At 41.2% G+C, this 18197-nt stretch overlaps 1 protein-coding gene and 1 non-coding gene across 6 annotated transcripts in view; both read right to left on the reverse strand.

Moving 5' to 3' along the window:
- Positions 1-18197, reverse strand: part of AP1G1 (adaptor related protein complex 1 subunit gamma 1) — a 47675-nt gene that overhangs the window by 11748 nt on the left and 17730 nt on the right. For 3 of the 5 annotated variants that reach the window (XM_030512392.1, XM_030512389.1, XM_030512390.1), the window contains 14 exons: positions 16445-16586; positions 15270-15366; positions 12860-12936; positions 11653-11661; positions 8949-9044; positions 8374-8454; positions 8024-8122; positions 7559-7614; positions 6804-6917; positions 2978-3118; positions 2289-2343; positions 1315-1437; positions 895-984; positions 286-413 (listed from right to left, as the gene is read on the reverse strand). In XM_030512392.1, coding sequence (XP_030368252.1) covers positions 286-413; positions 895-984; positions 1315-1437; positions 2289-2343; positions 2978-3118; positions 6804-6917; positions 7559-7614; positions 8024-8122; positions 8374-8454; positions 8949-9044; positions 11653-11661; positions 12860-12936; positions 15270-15366; positions 16445-16586 — 1308 coding nt within the window. Of the gene's footprint in view, positions 1-285; positions 414-894; positions 985-1314; positions 1438-2288; positions 2344-2977; positions 3119-6803; positions 6918-7558; positions 7615-8023; positions 8123-8373; positions 8455-8948; positions 9045-11652; positions 11662-12859; positions 12937-15269; positions 15369-16418; positions 16587-18197 lie in introns of those variants that run through there. The other 2 variants (XM_030512393.1, XM_030512391.1) reach the window with 2 other exon arrangements.
- LOC115601436 lies at positions 5305-5391 on the reverse strand. The gene has a single exon (XR_003989354.1). It is a non-coding gene; the product is annotated as a small nucleolar RNA SNORD71 (small nucleolar RNA).

Raw genomic sequence — 18197 nt, forward strand, 5'->3', positions numbered from 1 at the left:
TCCACTGAAAGTAAGGACTTCTCTTCCCCACAAAGGGGTTTTCAAGCAACAGCAACAGGGATTATCAAGTCCCTACACAGTAGAGGACATTCACAGAGAAAACAGTCCATATCAGCAGAAGTCTTCCACCCTGCAAGCAAAGGAGGACTGTAAAAGCCAACAAATAATAAGATGATTCTTGTAAACCATGGAAGCAGAGCACATCTAAGGAATACTTCCACTGAAGACAACCAATACCAGCATATTTGCAACACAGCCCTGTGCAGTACATCAATGAGAACTCACTTGACAGTGCAGGTGAACCTTGTGGAAAGCTTCATGATGGCAGTGAGAGCATAGCCTCGTGTAACAGATGCAGACATATTAGATATCAGGACACTTTCTAAAATATCAAGAACTTCATCCTCTGTTACCTGAAAAGGTACAGAAAGGTTAGGCTGGGAGAGAGGGAAGCCTTGCAGCAAGCCTTGCAGGACATACTGTAAAAACCTGTCTCTTGCTTAATGGCCATGTTATGCTTCCTCTGCAACTTGGTGAGCCTGCAGCACTGTGTTCAGAGTGTACAAGACACATGCATCTATGTGGAGATCTTAGGAGATTAGTTTTAAAATACAATTCCTGTTCTACACACTGAACAGCAGGTTTACCACCAAAATACACAGCTAAGACCCTACACCTCTCCTAAAAGCTAGGCTAGCACTGAAAGCACACCACCAGTTGTAGCTGCGCTTCACGCTGTGAGTGTTTAGGCAGCCCACGCCTGTAGCATGGGAAGGAGATTCGTCCCCATGGTCCATCACCATCATGGACACCAGTGCTAAGTAACTGTTGCAAGCATTCCCCTCGCACAGCCAGCAGCAAGCAGCTCCAGCCTCAGCCAGGTACAAGCTATACCTGTATTGGTTCCTCCTCTTCACACTGACCAGACACCAGAAGATCTCCATACTCTCCTATGCACCAAGAGGCCACTTGCACCAGGGGTTGCTGTTTGAAGAAGAAAAACCAGATACCTGAGATAAACGGATACCTGTATGACAAATTAAGCCATCCCCATTTCCCAGAGCAAACTTAGCCCACCTTCCAACCAAGGATGTTCTCAGCACAAGAAACAGGAATGTACGATTTGATCAAGAATTCCATAAGAGAATTAGACAAAATAAAAAGAATATACATGAACTTAGAGAAAAGACACGCCTGCCCTGCAATGTGTCCCTTGAAGCTACACAGTCTGATGTTGACTTACCTTGCGATGCTTAGTAAACATGCTTATTGCAGTACAACAAGGAAACTGAAGCTGGTCAAGTTTGGTATTACCTGGGAGTAATCACCAAGGATGGCTTTGTAGAGTCTCTGCACAGTGTAGGCATGCATCTCCACACTATTAGTTATTAGCTGAATCAGATTGGGAACAGCATCATCACGAACATAACTTCCTGCCTGCAAGAACGGCTGCTGTTAGGTTTCATTATCCAACTTCTCAGTAACCCCCAGCATCTCCTGATAACCTTCAAAAAGTCACCCGATGCATGGAAATAAAAATCAACTTCCTCATCCCCAAGCACTTTATGGTTGATTTTGAGCAGGCTCAGATGGATAGATGTACAGAACAGTACATTTTCCCAGTGAACTCAACTATACTCAGAGAAATCCATACTATAGATACCCTGAATTGTCAGGAGGGCAGAGTGGGAACATAAAAATCCTGTGCTACAGAAGAAACAAAAAGCAACACAGAAAACTCCTCTGTTAAATGAAGGCTTTAAGTCTAAGATGCCCTGAGGGCAGAATGTAGCTTATTCAACCACTTGCTCAAAGCCAGACTCTGCCAAGTAAGCACAGGACCCTGAATCTTGCCCGCATCTCACTTTTTGGTTAGAGGACAGGAATAATTCCAAGATAGTGCTTCACCCCGTTTCTCTTTGCAAGTTACTTAAGACTGTGTTCACTCTCCCCTGAAAGCACTGTATATTGGAACTACAGACAGCACAAGAGCTATACTAACTTAGAAGCTAATCTGATTACTGCAGCGGAAAACCTGCTACACCCTGTATTCTTGTGTGTTTCTGAAATCATGTATTTCTTCTATAAAAACACTCAGTCATATTTACCGAGTTTACATGTTTCTGACTGGCTGCCTTGAGTTACTACCATCTATGCGTACTTCCTCTCTCTGTGGTAGCATTTGTTACCTGCCAGCTTTATAGCCATCTCCAGCTCGATGGTGAGTAACTTCCTACAGAAATAAAATTTTGTATGTAGTCACAGACAGGAGAGGCAGTTTCACGTACCGTTGTTAAGACTCTCATAATTGTGTCTATGTGCCAGCGTTTGGAAGGAGCATATCTGACAAGATTAAGAAAGCAAGTTAGAGCAGAAACTCCTAGCCTTCAACACCAGCAAGAAACCCATCATCATCAGAACCTCCCCATTCAGCTATTTCCTGGCCCACTCTTTCCTGAGGGGGGAAACATCCAAAACACACAAAAAAACCCCCCACAAAACAAAACACATTTCACATTCTTTGACTTTTTTGTGTTAATGCCAACGTTGGAAAGCTGAATGAATATATAAGGCTGTATAATATAGCACAGCCATATCTTGCACACACAGTACTTCAAAGTCAGGCTGCTGTTTACAATGGCTCAACAGTAATGAGATCACCTCAGATGTACAACTAACCACAGAAGCTGTGTGTGTGGAGAGGGGCAAGGCCAGCATGACAGCACATGTATTCCAAGGTGCAGCAGCAGTCAGTACACTAGACTGGTTTAGTGATATAAGAACTATCCATATGGGCCACACTAGTGGGTCCTGTTCCACAGAGTGAGTTAAAATTGACACACCACACACAATCAGCAAATGGAGATGTGATCAACATATTCTCTCCTGGGGGATTGAGGAAGGGAAGGAGCAACACCAAGTGCTCAGAATACAGAGAATGTACAAAAAATTAATGGAAAGTAAATTGACCCCATACTTTTCAGCTGCAAGAAATATTCCAGATGCGCAATCTGCTTTGAACTCTGGTTCACAGGAATCTAGGAAATACAGCAACTCCTTCATCATTCCACGGACATTGTTCCCATTAACAAGAGCAAAACTGAGTTCCATTGCACGCCTAGGGCAAGAGACAGAAAACAAAGTATCTTCACCTATTGAAGTAGACGAAACCACCACCACCAAAAACACCAAACCAAAAGTCCAGCTACTAAAATGCACTTACCTTTCCATTAGGAGACCAATATTTATTAATCCTTTGAGAACAGCCTTCCACATTAAATGTACCAGTGTTTTTCCTATTCATGGGCAGACAATAAATACTACCCCCAAAGAAACCTAAGGGGGAGTAGGGTTGTGGGGTGCTCTAGAAACACCTATCCACATGTCTCAAAGGCTAGAAACATCTTTCAGCCACCAGAATCTACCAACTTTAAGGTTTGACTTCCCAAGTATTTGTAATTGCATGGTGGTCATTTCTGACATAGAACTGCAGTAAGTAATCCATGTTACAACACACTTCCTCCAGCTTCAGGAATCCAGAAGAGTCCTGTTTCAATCTCCATATAGTAGAGATTCAAAGACAGTAGAGACTTAAAATATTAACGAATAGGCTTTGCTGTATTCTGTCAGATAGACTACATAACATTTCTAGAACCCAAAATTACCCTAGTGCTCTTCTCAGAACCCACCTCCAACTTGACACCACAACTAGACAGAGTACTCGCTCTTTGCTACTCCATGTTGTACTCTTCACGATGCCAGAGGCTAGTCCTTAGCCTTTCTACTTGAAGCTTCTGCAGCTGATTCTAGCACAGCTCTCATTCTTCTGAGAGACTGTTTTTGAATTAAGGCTACTATCTTCAAATGTGATTGGATTTCTGTACAACGTTGGCAATTAGTTATGTTAAAATGCATTAAAACAGCTTCACTAAAAAGCCCTGACTGTTCTTCAAAATTGAGCATTTGGTATAACTCAGAACCCAAACCTCTAAGTTGTGTCCTCTTCATACTACCAGGAACTTTATTCTCTGCCTGCAACTGAGACAGCCTACCAGAAGGCTAGAAGGATCCTCACAGCACATCAAAAACTTCCTTCCCCATTTCAGTTATCTTTTGAAATCATCTGGACAGCTGCTGAACTATTTTGTGTGCACAGTGATTTTGTACTGCTTGTTTTCAACAAGTTACATCCAAAATTATGCCAAAAGGCCTAAAGTCTGTTTTGTAATACATACTTTCTCCGAATAGCTCAGACTTCAATGTGCGTTTGACTCCAGCAATTCTCAGTAAAGTCGTAAGGTTGGGATGCGCAAGTTCTGCTGTCATCCTTTCACATATTTACCGGCAGCAGCCCCAGGATCAGTCCAACTGATTATTTCCTGCTCCAGTTCCAAGCTTGCCAACTTACCACACACCAACAGTTATCTTTTCTGATGGCTTAGTATTTTCCCAAAGTTCATGAAACATCAACAACTTAAACCAGGCATGTTACCCAACTCAATGGTATTGGGCACAAGCTATTTGTTCTCAAGAACCTAGAAACACTAGACAGCACTGCTTCTCAGCATCTCTCTTGTTATTACTGTAATCATAGAATGGTTTGGTTTGGAAGGGATCTTAAAGCTCATACAGTTCCACACCCCACCCCACCACAGGCAAGGACAACTTCCACTAGACGAAGCTGCTCAAAGCCCCACTTGTCAATGCATTATTTTGCTTTTTACCTAACTAATACCCAGGGACCTAGAAAACACAGAGGTGTTCAGAATTAGGGTGGAAATACATAACTAAATTATTACCTTTTATCATCTAAATCTGTGCCTGTTTGAAGACTTATACCATTATTAGAATTGTTTTCATCCCTCCAATTTCTTCCCAACTCCTTACACCTAACCCTAGTAGGTTACAAGTTTTCCATGGCTTAACTTTTCAGTCACGTTACAGCAGATATATCAATACTGCAGATATACAGAGGTACACTGCAATCTTGATACCAGACATTTATCTCAATACATATAGCTTACCTTCAGTCATATTACATGGCTCATTCCTGCCACAAAGATCCTAATAATGTAGTTTGATCACAGTAAGCAGACAGACAAGAAGACTTGAACTAAATGGCAAAGCCATTCTGAGATATAACACATGGACCAAAAATGTACTGCAATGGTTAAAAGACAATGGGAACAGACCATGCTTAAGATAAACCAAACCAGGTATTGCCTCTTTCCCTCAAGTCCCAGCACTTGAAACCTGCTATCTGGGGACTCTGACATCCAGTCAATATATTGCTTAAATGAAGATAGTGCATTGTCAGCAGCATGAGTGTCAGCATGGCAACATCATGCTCTGCTGATGGATCACTCAAAGGCTTCATCCTCCAACAGCACTTAGACATGAAGCTCTGCCATTTGCAGCACACCTATGCTTTCCTAGCAGGCACCAACAAAATGCTTTTATTACCTTCTACTCAAAACCTAGAAGGGGCTTTGCTGTTCCACAGCCTTGCCTCATAATGACTCTGGCACTGAACAGCAACAGCAGCCTGACTTGCTCAGCATGTAAGATATGAGTTTGTGTTTGTGCTTTGATTGCAACTGTAAAAATAGATTACATGATACCCATTACACAGCAGTTAAAACCAAGTTTCAGAAGTGAGACAAATCCAACTTCTTGCCTATTCTGTACATATTAGACTGAGCAGTGCTGTTAACAATCTAGATCTGAATCAAATATGGGCATATATTTGAAAAATACCTATCAGAACGAGACTCTATGGTCTATCTAATCAGTTTCACAAGAGGAAAAAAAATAGGTTGAGCAATTTTGAAAGTATACTAATGATGTGACGATAGCTGAATGGAATTTTGGCCTGCCGCAGACAGATTCCACATGATGCAACAGGGATGCAACTGTTCCCATGACTGACATGTCATATGCTGCACTGATCTCAGACCATCAATTATAGAAAGGATAACTATGAGGAAGAGAGTTCTGATAGGGCAAGCAACTGACAGGCTGAAAAACTCAATTTAGATGAGCAGTATTCCATATAGGTTGGACAAAAGTGAGATCAGAAAATTCAAGAGTACCTTTGAGTGTCTGACAGAAACAGGAGAAAGTTACTATTATGAGTAACAGGAACATAACTGGACTAATAAGAAAAAGAGGAAGAAGTTTAAACTGAGTAGCACAAAAAAAATCCTCTTCTAGTTTGAAGTAAGGCTGCAAGCTCTCCCACTGCCCAGAGCAGCAGCAACATACTGCTATTTAAGTGACAAATGAACACCAAGAATGCATAACAGGACACGGTTTGTAAGCGCATTATTTAAACTATCAAGTTAAGTCTGAATTCTACCACTGCCTAATCAAATTTCATCTAGAATACATTATTTGGACAGCTTAGAACTGCTTCCAGACAACATGGCAGTACCTGTTCGCCTGGGAAGAGCAGCAATATTGAGTATGTCAGAGTAGCTTTGATTAGGGTCATACTCCATGGAGGCTTTCCACCTTCTGAGTGCACAATCTCATCTCCACTGAGACTCCATTTTGGAAAAATTCAAGCAAACAGAAAGGGGTTTTTGTAATCCAATCCTAGATGCCCAAAACGTAAGTGCAGCCTCCCAAAGAAGGTGCCTGCATATCTTCATTACCTTCTTTGAAATAAGAACCATGTGGTGCATTAATACTAGCCTTGCTCACAGTTCCGCAAGATTATTGTAATTTTCCCCCCCTCTATGTCCTGTTCACTTTCCATACGCTGTCAACTTGAGAGTTGATGTCACTGATATTTCAACTACCTTTTAATGGAGACATCCAGATCCTTCAGGCAGTCGACAATCGTGCTTCTATGCCGCTGTACTGCGTTATGGTCTGTCTGCACAGTTTTCAACAATGATGTCAAAGCTACATATCTGAGATAAGGACATAGAGGAATGAATAGTTGACAGTAAGAATTCCTATGCACAAATGCTCACACCCCCAGAACTTAGTCCTATTTTGCAACAGAACAGGGTTCTCGTAACAAAAGGAAACCTTCCAGGGGACTGACCGGCCTGTCTTCAAAGTGAGTAACCACCTAAACTGTGAGGAGCCCTACACCACCCTGCTGCTGGACAAACACCCATCCCAGCTGCTGGGCTCATGTCAGTTGTTCTGTCTCCGCTAAGATTTTGAAAAATCAAGGCAATTAAAGATTAGACCTCTGCAGGTCACACCCGCAAACTAGTACAAGTTGCAATTCTCAAGGCTGGAGTCTTCTACCTATAACAGGATTTGCAATCAAAATACCTAGAGATGGCACATCATACACCCAGACTAATCAACTTAAAGGCAGGTCCACAGTGAAGATGTGCACAGAGAAAATAATGCACCAGGAGAGAAGAAAGCTAGACAGTCTAACCCCAACAAAAAAAGAAAGCTAGACATACTAACCCCAACAATGGTACCTCCCAAAGAGGTCTCCTGCAAAGCTCTACTGCAGCATGATCTTTATGTAATTGCTTCTCATGCATTTTAAACTGGATGTTGCCAAAATACACTTCATGCAACTTACCTAATGTTTTTGTCGTTGTTTAATAAGAAACGGCCCAGGATGTTAATGGCTAACACCTACAGAGAGAGTGAGGGAAGGTCAGTGATCAAAAAAGGCTGCTGGTCATCTCCACGGTTTCAAGATGATCTTAAAGGCAATGTGTTCAAGTTACCACTACAGTTCTTGGCCAAAAGCATAACACTCTAGAGGCTGTCTCAGCAGAGGAAAAACAAAGACAAACACAGCACAGGCTCTCCTGCTCTCAAGCGCACAGAGTCTGCAGGAAGCTTTGCTATCTTATTTTTGTTATTAAAAAAAATGACAAAACCCAACAAAAACCAAATACCACTTTCTGAAGAGGCTACAGTCTTATCTAGAGCCAACTGCAGAGCTATGTTTGAGTGAAACAACTTTGCTTCATGTCCTCTACACAAATTACTCTAATACAACCTGGGGAGGAACAGGGCCATAGCAAAGGCAACTTACCCGCAACCCACTCTCAGACTTTATGTCCATAATCGTCAGCACAGTTTCATAGAGAATGGCATTTCCCACATTTTTACTTGTTTCTGTATTAGTGGCAACCTGGAGAAAAGAAACAAAATCAGTGACTCAAGTGCATCCGAAGCAGATCCCCTACGTGCTGTTCGGCAAAGCATGCAGTGAACCTAACCAATTCCTAGCAAACAAGCATCACACCTACTAACATGTGTCTCTTACAGCAAAATTCAAGCCAGCACAGCAAGCCGCTGTATCCTCACCAGTGCTGCTGAATCCAAAGTATTAAGAAACCAAAAGAGAAAGTTTAAGCTGCTCATCGACCTTGCAGACCTCACCTGTGCAAGTATATCATTCATTGCTTCACTAGAATCATCATCATTTCGTCCCAAAATTCTTAGTAACCGCAGGATTCGCACCTGTTTCACAAAATAAAGCAAAGCAAAGCTCACTGGATGGCAGTGTTTTACCTTGGGGCCATAAAACGCCCAGCACACTTCCTGAGGAGTGGCAAAGAAGCAAAGCAAGCTGCTGATCTCCATTCCTAAGCAAAATGCTTATACTTAACAAGACCTTTACTACCAAGAACAGGCTTATGCTGTGCTCGTTGTCTTCTCGGTAGCCAGAACTGTTAAGAGCACCCCTGCTACCCACTAGGCACAGACTTTCAAGACCAACACATGTTGCTGCTTCCCCCTTGACACAACTTCACATAATATGATAAGGCACTACAACTGCTGTTCAAACTAAAGCAGGTGCCTTTCGCTGAGGTAAATGAAGAGCATCTGCACGAACAGCTCTAACAAAGACACAAAATCTTAAAATCAACACAGCTGCCCTGAGGTACCCACCTCATCACACCTAAGCCTCAAAACACAGTGCTAGAATTACATCAGTTTGTATCAGTTCTTACCTGCAAAAAGGGGTCACTGATCCCAGACACATCATGCTCTGGTGAATATCCAGACATGATAAGGTTCTTCAGAATACGAACTAATTGGGGAACAAGCTGTGAAGAAGAGAGTTGTCCTATTAGGGCGTAGTTCCTTTCCTCACCCCAGCTTTTAAGTATCGGTCCAATAACAAATCTTGTATTTGAAATCAAGTCAGTCTATACATTTCTCCACAAAGTTCAAACTGCACACCTAAAGCTGATGTTACACAAATGCCTACAGCTCAGTGAGGGCACAACGACAAACAGTTAAGCTGGGCCCTGAGCAACATGCTGTATCTTTAAAAAGCTAAATCTACCAGAGCTTGGCAGTTGAGACTTGAGAGGAAATACCAACTTGAATTCCTCTCTTCATGAAAAGGGGATGTGCTGAGACTATAAAAATGGTATAATTCTAGGACTTTGCCGCGGGGCTTTACATTAGCTCCTGACTAATTCTTAGCATGCATCTCCACGGAAGCATCAGGCATAGCCAAGTGTTTTGATCTTTTCAAGTACTGTACTGCTATGATTAGAGTAAATTATTAACAATTCCTTCAAGTTTGACACTCCATCCAACTTAGCTTCTAGAAAGAAAAGCACTGTGATCTGCTTCCTCTCTAAGAGCTTCTAAATAGGACATAGAATGTCCTATTTCCCTGAGGGCTCTACTGTTAGACCATGCAAGTAGTTCCAGTGTCTGTCCTCCTCTTCATCACAAACTTCCTGGCAAGAGCAGCAACATTAAAATGACCAAATTCTTTGCTTCGCTGTTGTTAGAAGGGTTCTGCACAGCAACAGAGAAACTGATGGCAGCACTGCTACTATGCCAGATTTGGGAGCACAAAATCATAGCAACTTATGCTGTTCATATTTTAAAGTTTCTTTCCAACTGTGCAGGCTAAAAAATACTTTCAAAAGCAGTTGAGATTCCTCAGATCTTGATGGCACCAGTCTCCCAGTAGACATCTACCCATAGGGATAAGTTATCTTTCAAGACTTGTACACAGCTTTGAAGAAATGCTACCTATTTACAAATGTTTGGTTCAACTCCCTTCATCTTAGATGCACCTAGCATGTCTCCATAGCATCTCACACATGCCAAGCAAGTAATCAATTTAAGGCAGAACATGGCAAATAAGCCAATCATTAAAGCAGACAAGCTGCAACGAACTCACTATTTATCTCCAAAAACCATCATAGCAGCTATGAGTAACAAAACAGTCTTAGGGATGAAGTGGAAGCTAATTTTCAACATATCCTATGGAAAATCTTATGGCTGAAAGACAGAAACTGGACTGATTTTCATTAAGCTGTAAGATAAAAACCACTCCTGGTGGATGACATAGAGATGTAGATCTTTATAAGCTTTATTCCTTCCATAGGAAGTTTCTTCTATCCCTCTCTGTGCTGGTATCATTAAAATAATCTAGACACTGCGTGGAGATGATGTGACAAACTAGACAGAAGTGTTACGGTGGTTGCACTAAAGCGGATTTTTCATTCCTGAATCATGGCTAGCACCAGGACAGCATCATTCTCTCAACCCATGCATGACAACTAGAGTTTAGCAAAGTGTTCTCTACAAAACTCTTCCAATGATTCACCTTTAAGACTTCACAAACTTTCCCATCCTTGAGACGGGCTGCTTCTCCATTCATGTCTGCCTACAAGTCAGGAATTGCATTCACTCTAAATTGTTACCAGATTAGAGATTGCTTATAGTAAAGTGCCACTTCTGACATCAAATCACAAAGGTGCTTCAGATTCAGGACAGACAGTAGCGGGTGGTGTCAAAAGCACAGTGTGACTTAAAGAGTACAAGAGCTGCATGTGGCCATACTAAATGGGCAATGTTTTCTGGGCTGAATTCTTCTACATTTGAGGTACAGCGCAAGAAGAAAACCAGCAGAGTTCCCCATCCTCTCTTTTTATTCCTATCTTCACTGTTCGGGAATTACATACCCCTCTGAAAACAGGCATTTTATAAAACACACAAACAAATAGGAACCATGAATTTCTTATTATCTGCCTTAAAGAGGAAACCAGAAGGTGCTGCAGTATCTTTCCTCAAGACAAATGGAGCGACCTGCAGGAGCATTCCTGGAACCCTGATTAACATTTTCTTTGCCTTCTAACATGCAAGAGTTATCAGGAGTGAGGACAGAACAAAGAGAAACATTACAGCCATGGAGATCGATCGAAGGCCACCCCCCCCCCAATCTTCTGTTGTCAAATTCCACCCATGAAATACATGAGCAATGCAGCTGTAGTCAGTAGCTCTTTGCAGCACAGGAAGCCCACTTACAGGTGGCCAAGTCTCTCCTGCTCCCTTTTGGGAAGCATCCAAAGTTCAGGCAAAACACAAAGCCCAGGTTTTGATAAGAAAAAACCCCAGGGCGACAGTTGGATTAGGCAGAAAAAAATTTCTAAAAGTATTCCTCAAATGAGAGTGAACTTGAGGAAAGCAGGGTCATGTTTGGAGAAGGCCACAACTGAGATTCAGGGCTGCCATGGGCATAGAGGTTTAGTGACAAGACCAGCACAAAAAAGCATTACACAAGTAGAATCAATCTAAGCACGTGGCACAAATCACAGATGTGGCACTAAGAGGCACTGCTTCACAAGTGACAAGCATCTACAGATTCAATGCAAGCATGCACCATCTAGAAGAATTAACTCTTACCTTTTCATTCTAACACACAGCAGGATTCCAAATAGACAAAAGGGACAAAACAGATGAAGCAGGCATTAGGGAGAAATCCATGTTATACCATTCACAGCATAAACAACTACGAGGGATAGCTAGAAAAGAATGTACCTAGTACTTAAATTTTGTGGACTCAGCTCTTTTCTCTTTTCCCATCGCTATCATCTCAACTGAGCAATTAGTAGCAGGGATGGCTACCTTCAAGATGACCCTAATCCCACTTCTATTCCTGCTTTGACATATGCAACCAAGGCAAGGGACGATGCATGCCAAAATGCTAAAATGCATCAAAGGATGCACCGTTTGAGATCCCTAATGGTACAGACAAGCCAAGGAAGAAGAGTACATAAGCACCTTTAATACTTTTCAGAGGAGCAAACAGCCAGTTCTGTTCTATCAGCTTTGTTCAATTTCTCCTTCTTTGACCAAGAAGTCAGAATTATAATCAACGCAATTTTCAGGTGTCCTTCTATTGGTAGTTTCATACAGCAATAATACTGCACAGCAAACTATAGCAAACAGCACGAGGAAGCTCAGGGGTGAGGAGGAGAAGCAAACATTCCTAACCAGAGGAAATGACATTGACTCTCAAACCCTTAAGTTAGAATGATAAATGATGCAATATAACATGCACCAGAGGTGAGTTATCTACACAACTAGAACTTCCAATGGTATTTTTGACCCGAGTTTATAAAAATATGTGGCTGTGGTTAAGGTACTGAGGTGTCAGTACAAGCCTCAGTTTTTCATCTTTGCTTCTTTAATACATTTGTGATGCCAGCGTCACTATGCAATTAGCTACGAAGAGTGGAAAAAACCCTAAGGGAACAAAGAGGATATTTTATACCTAACTTTAGGGTGAGTTTCATACTGCGTAAACTTAAGATTGACGTTTTGTAACTTACCCAACTTACTGAAGGGGACTAGGGCTAGATACTCACAAAATTCCCAAATTTAATGATTTTTTTTTTTAATTTTGATAACAAGCAGACTTCTTCCCCCAAATATTTCATTAAAAGACATGCACATTGCTTTAACTAGGGAAAACTAAGAGGACACATTATAAAAAAAAAAACCAAAACACCCAAACAAAAACCCAACAAACTAAACCAAAACCCAAAGAAACCCTCAGCGCCCCAGAAACAAATCCATTAACTTTGCAGTATTATCAGTTCACACTTACCTTTCTGAAGTGTGCAAGCATGTCTGGGCTTCTCTCACACATCTCTGTGAGGAGGACAACTGATGTGTGAAGAACACCTAAAGGTGAAGGGAAAAAAAGAAAAAACTATCTCCATTTAACATAATTTCATTGGCTCCAGACATATTACAAAGATAATAAGGAAACAACAGGAAATCACACAAAAAAAAAAAAAAAAAAAAAAAAAAAAAAAATTCATTCTTCAATCCAACATATCTACCCCAATATATTTGTGCTTGCCGCTGTGCCCAAGGGAGAGGGGATAGCAATGTGCTCATGTCTTAAAGCCGCAACTAAAAACCAAAGAAGGAGAGGAGTGGAACTTTGTCTGCAGAAACTTGCATGCTAAATATACAGTCAGATGGTAACAGACACAGTTTGACTAGGTGATCTTTAAGGTCCTTCCAAACCAAACCCTTCTATGATTCTGTACACACACAGAACTCTACAAGGACAACGGACGTGTTAATTGCATTGTAGGTGTTGGGTTCCTCACACTTCCTGATTTTTCTCTTCTGTCTTGGGCATTGACCTGATGTGACTTCAGAAGGTCTCAGAACTCACTCTAGAGAAAGACTCCAGTAGCTGCATGGTCACACCAGTGCCTGCGCACTGGCAGCCAGCTGCTGCGTGCCCTGCCATAGCAAAACCCAGGCAAAGAGGCTCTGAAAACAGCTAGAAAAAGCATGGCAGTTACAACCCACTTAACTAGATGTCAGTGCTATGCAATGCGTGAGAAACTTAACAATGAGCATCATTGTACATCCACATTCAGCTGCAACACAGCAATCTCCCCCAGATGCTAGCTTTTTCAGTTATTCATATTCTGTAGCTGTTCAGTCTCTACTGGAGAGCTCCCGACCCAGAAACAGAGCAGAAGCTTACTTAATAAGCAACATTTTCTACAGTGATGACAACATTTATATTCCACAAGCTATGCAGCTTTCTGACCTATTACAGGTTCTATCCAAAATCTGTTTTGAAATATGTATCTATCTATAAAACTTACATCACAGCTTTCTTAACACTGATGTTGCTTACTTATCACCAAGACCTCCCAAAAGGCTGCTAAAAGGGTTTCACAGATATTCCGTTTCACAGAAAGCTCAACACAAAGCTCATGGCTAAGGCTACTGGAAAGGAGATGTCAATTTTTAAGGATGAGGAAAGCAGAAAGGATGATCTGGTTCTTGAATGCAGGTGAACCTAGACTCAATTCTCTGCTTACCACAGGCTTGAAGAAGAGCATTCCCATCCTTAAAGAGGGAACAGGACAGCTCTAAGCTTTTCAGAGTTGCATTAAGACAAAGACAGATACTAAGATGGATCATGCAGGCATCACTTACTGACAGTCTTACAGACCATTGCCTCTGTGAAGCAGTGCCTAGTCTAAATGTTCTGATCATCATGTTTTAAATCAAGGTAAACTAGCTGCACCACACAAACTACATTCCACATGCAAACTGTCCTGTACCTCAAAGGTTTACAATACACGCAGGGATGAAATTAAAAAAAAAAAAAAAAAAGGGAAGAGAAAAAAAGAGAGGGGAAGAATAAAAAAAGAAACAATAGCTTCTCAGGAAGCTACTGTGCCCCATTAGTATTCTTGGCATTCACAGCTACCCTGTCTTGAGACAGAACTTCTCCCTGTAATGGGTTTTCAGCACTGCAAACTTCTACTGTACACCCACTATTTTTTTAAGGCACATGCTCAGTGCAGATGTGCCACAGGAGTAAGACTTTGGGAAGTGAGCACTAGGCTTGATGCAAATTAGTCAAGGTATTAGAATTTTTCTTTAAATGATCTTCTAGAAGCACTTATGCAAGAAAATGCATTAAAATAGAATAATCTCACACAGGAACATTGAAGTGAGAATCTGTTTTCTGATGCAGTTCTGATGGAAAACAGCACCAAAGAAAGACTCTTTCCTGACAGTGATAAAGGTATCTCAGTCCTGGGAATGCCTGCTAAAATGTCAAAAGAATCTCATGGTCCTATGCTAATAGGACACACATAAAAAACCCCAACTCTAAAAAGTGCGCTTTAGAGTCCCTTTAGTCAGAGTACCGGATTTAAAAATAAAATAAAATAAAATTTAAAAAAAAAAATAAAATAAAAATCTATCCTTCCCATTCCGCCTACCTCAAAGTTTATCAAAAAACATTTTAGTGAAAGAGTTCCTTTTGTCACCTTTGCCATGAAAAACTCCTGCTGACTAGTACGGTCATACACACCCCTTCCTTCTGAATGACACTTGCTTTCACTGCACAGGAATGGGAAAAAACAAATCACACAAATATGCCTCAAAAGTTCCTTCCCAAAAAAGACTTAGGTAGTGCACCATCCCATGAAGAATGACACAGCCTGGCTAAGTAGACTCTCGGGTATTACCGTGGTTCTTCTCATTCAGCAAGTTTTTGGTGGCTGGCAGGAACATCTCCATGAGTTCAGGCACCTTTCTAATGACATGAACAGCACACAATGCTGCCTGTATAGGAAAAACATCTCTGTTAGTACATACTGTAATGACAACGATACATGCTTTGAGAATGTCTAGCACAGCGGAAACTATCACAAATTTCATAATATACAAAGGCCTGGAAAGTTCATGGTACATTTTCCCTTCTCTCTATCAGAAGAGATACAAAACAGTATCACAGAGTTCATTAAAACTACTATTAGTGAGGAGGGGAGGAGAAAAAGGCATTGAGCTACTAAGTAATACTCCCACTAGCAACAGCTCATTTTTACATTATTCACTTCAGGAGTGATAACAACTGAAAAACAATTCTGCCTTTTAAGACTACTTCAGTCTGTCTTCCTGTTGCTAGGGAGGGCATAATGCATTGGAAGCAAACAATTAAAGTTATGTCAAATTATGGCTCATTTTCTTTCCTGTGAATATCATCTCCTTCCCCTCAAAATAACTATAATTCCTCCTGCAGGTGGTGTGTCCTGTGAAAAACAAAGTATGCTGCAAAAAAATTGCCTACTTCTTCTAAGGTACAGAAGCAACAGGAGACACTGTTCTTTGCTGCTACTTAGCAATCAAGTGCACTGAGGGCCTTTTCCCAGAATACAGCAGTACCTCCTAGCATTGCTTTCTCTCCAATCTCTCTTTATGTCCAACACTAGACAAAGAAGTAACAATGCATCTCTTCCTAAATCCTACTGACCCCACCCTCCCCAAAACTGAACAATTAAATAAATTTAAGAGAACAAGGGTGATTACACTTTGCAGATGCTATGGTACACTTACTATGGAAACAAGACAACTCAAAGTTGTTTGCCTGTTTCGAGCCCTTAACCTTTCTCTCTCATATACTACTGCTGGAGACTGGCAAAACAGAAACAACTGCCTCACCTGTTGGTGGCTCATCTTTCAGAGACTTACACACTTTCTGGCTACAGACAGACAAGGAGTTTTGACCTCTATCTGTCTTGCACACTGGGAAAATACTCAGCCAGTGTGATCCAAGCCTTCTAGTATTCCAGATATTAGCAAGGCATCTGATCAACCTTGAGTTTTAATCCATAACGAAGTATTCAAAAGTTCCTTGAAGTACCTTCTTCCTAAGATAGGAGTTGGACGTTTTGAGGAGCTTTTCCACCTCTCCTGCAAGGTCTCTGCACATTTCTGAGGAGCCCATGCAGCCAAGAGTGCAGAGTGCCAGCCCCTGCACATACTGCGTGCTGTGATTAAGGTCACTGTAGAGGGAAACAAAAAGAAATAAAAAAAGCCAATGAGCATGCACAGAGAACCTGAACACACAGGAAGAGGCATCTGTATTTGCAGTCATCTAACCAGCTGCATACCTGGTGCAGGAGAACTCTCCGGATTCTCAGCTATTTGGGAACATTACTTTGGAGGAATAGCAACTTTGAGCACATGTACCACAGAGTTTGCTACTACTTCTACTTAGAAACCCCAGTAACAAAGATAAAATACTTACTTAAAACCATCAGGTGGGTATCTAGGGATTGAGCTGAGAAGAAGAAAGACTCACCAATTCCACTAAAACTTCTGAAGACAAAATGCTGTATGTTGGAACTTGCATGCAGAAAAGAACCTAACATGAAGTACAGTCCTGCAGTGACTCTGTGGGTTGTTCAGTTTAAATATGTTCTAGGACAGGCTTTAGCTTCTGCATTTACAACCAAACGGTGTAGAAAAATCTACATAAAAATATCCTTTGTCCCGATTTAAAAAAAAAAAAAAAAAAAAAAAAAAAAAAAAAATCACAAATCCTACCACTCACACACCTTGAAAATAATCCATGCAGGAATCCTGGTTAGCAATCCTAACCATTCTTATGTCTAAGAAAGTTGCAAAGCAGCCAATGAGAAGTTAAACCACCTAACAGTAGATGCCATTCATAAGGCCGGCTACCAATGTCACACTAAGTACAAGACAACACAGCTTCCACACGGCAATCCTAACAGCCTTTAAAACTGACTTCTACACTACTTTTCCATCTGACTATTTGGTATTTGTGTTGCCACGGTATCCAGGATCAGTGTTGAATAAAGTACGATGTACGGTTCCTAGTTTGGGAGCAAGGGGAGCTGGAGACTACATGATGGGAGAGCTGGGGAAGCGAGTGCTATGTAACCAAACGCTCACAGCGTGCAGAAAAGCCAGAGACAATATTCTGCTTGTAGCACCAAGCAGTTATGGCAACATGCAGATGAAGGAACAGATAGCGCATGCCACTAAATGGGTTGGTTTTTTGTTTCCTTCCTTTAACAGATTTTTGGCAGCTATATAAAGCTGTGTGTATAGCAAGTATGTGCTTACTTTTTTCTACCAAAAATCTAGGTCTTGCTCTAAATAATGAAAGATAATGCCATAAATCAAAAGCTTTAATGTCTCGATAACAGCAAGACAAAGTGGTAGATGCAGAAGCCAAAGGAGAAAGCAATAAACAACCCACTAAGGTGGTGGGAAGCTGTCCATCCATTTTGTTCAGCTTTAGTCTGACCCATTTCCAGTTCAAACTCTCTAAACCCTTACCACACAAATTCATTTTGACATAAATAATCAAGAGAAGTGTTAACCTAACAGCCTGATTCTAACGGAAAAGCCTCACAGGTATGACATTTCAATGAAAAATTCTTAGCCAAATGTCTCTTCTCTCCTGGACAATAGGTCCAAAGTCAGCAGATCCTCAGGCCTGCAGTTTTTTCAAGTTTCTTTCCAAGCACTTTGAGGCCACAGCCCAACTAAAGATCAGTACTTCACTTGCTAATATGTGAGGGGCCATACAAGCGGGCTTATGTTCTAAAAGTAAATAACAATAAAACCAGACACCACAACAA

Source organism: Strigops habroptila, chromosome Z, assembly GCF_004027225.2.
Source record: "Strigops habroptila isolate Jane chromosome Z, bStrHab1.2.pri, whole genome shotgun sequence".
Taxonomy (NCBI): domain Eukaryota; kingdom Metazoa; phylum Chordata; class Aves; order Psittaciformes; family Psittacidae; genus Strigops; species Strigops habroptila.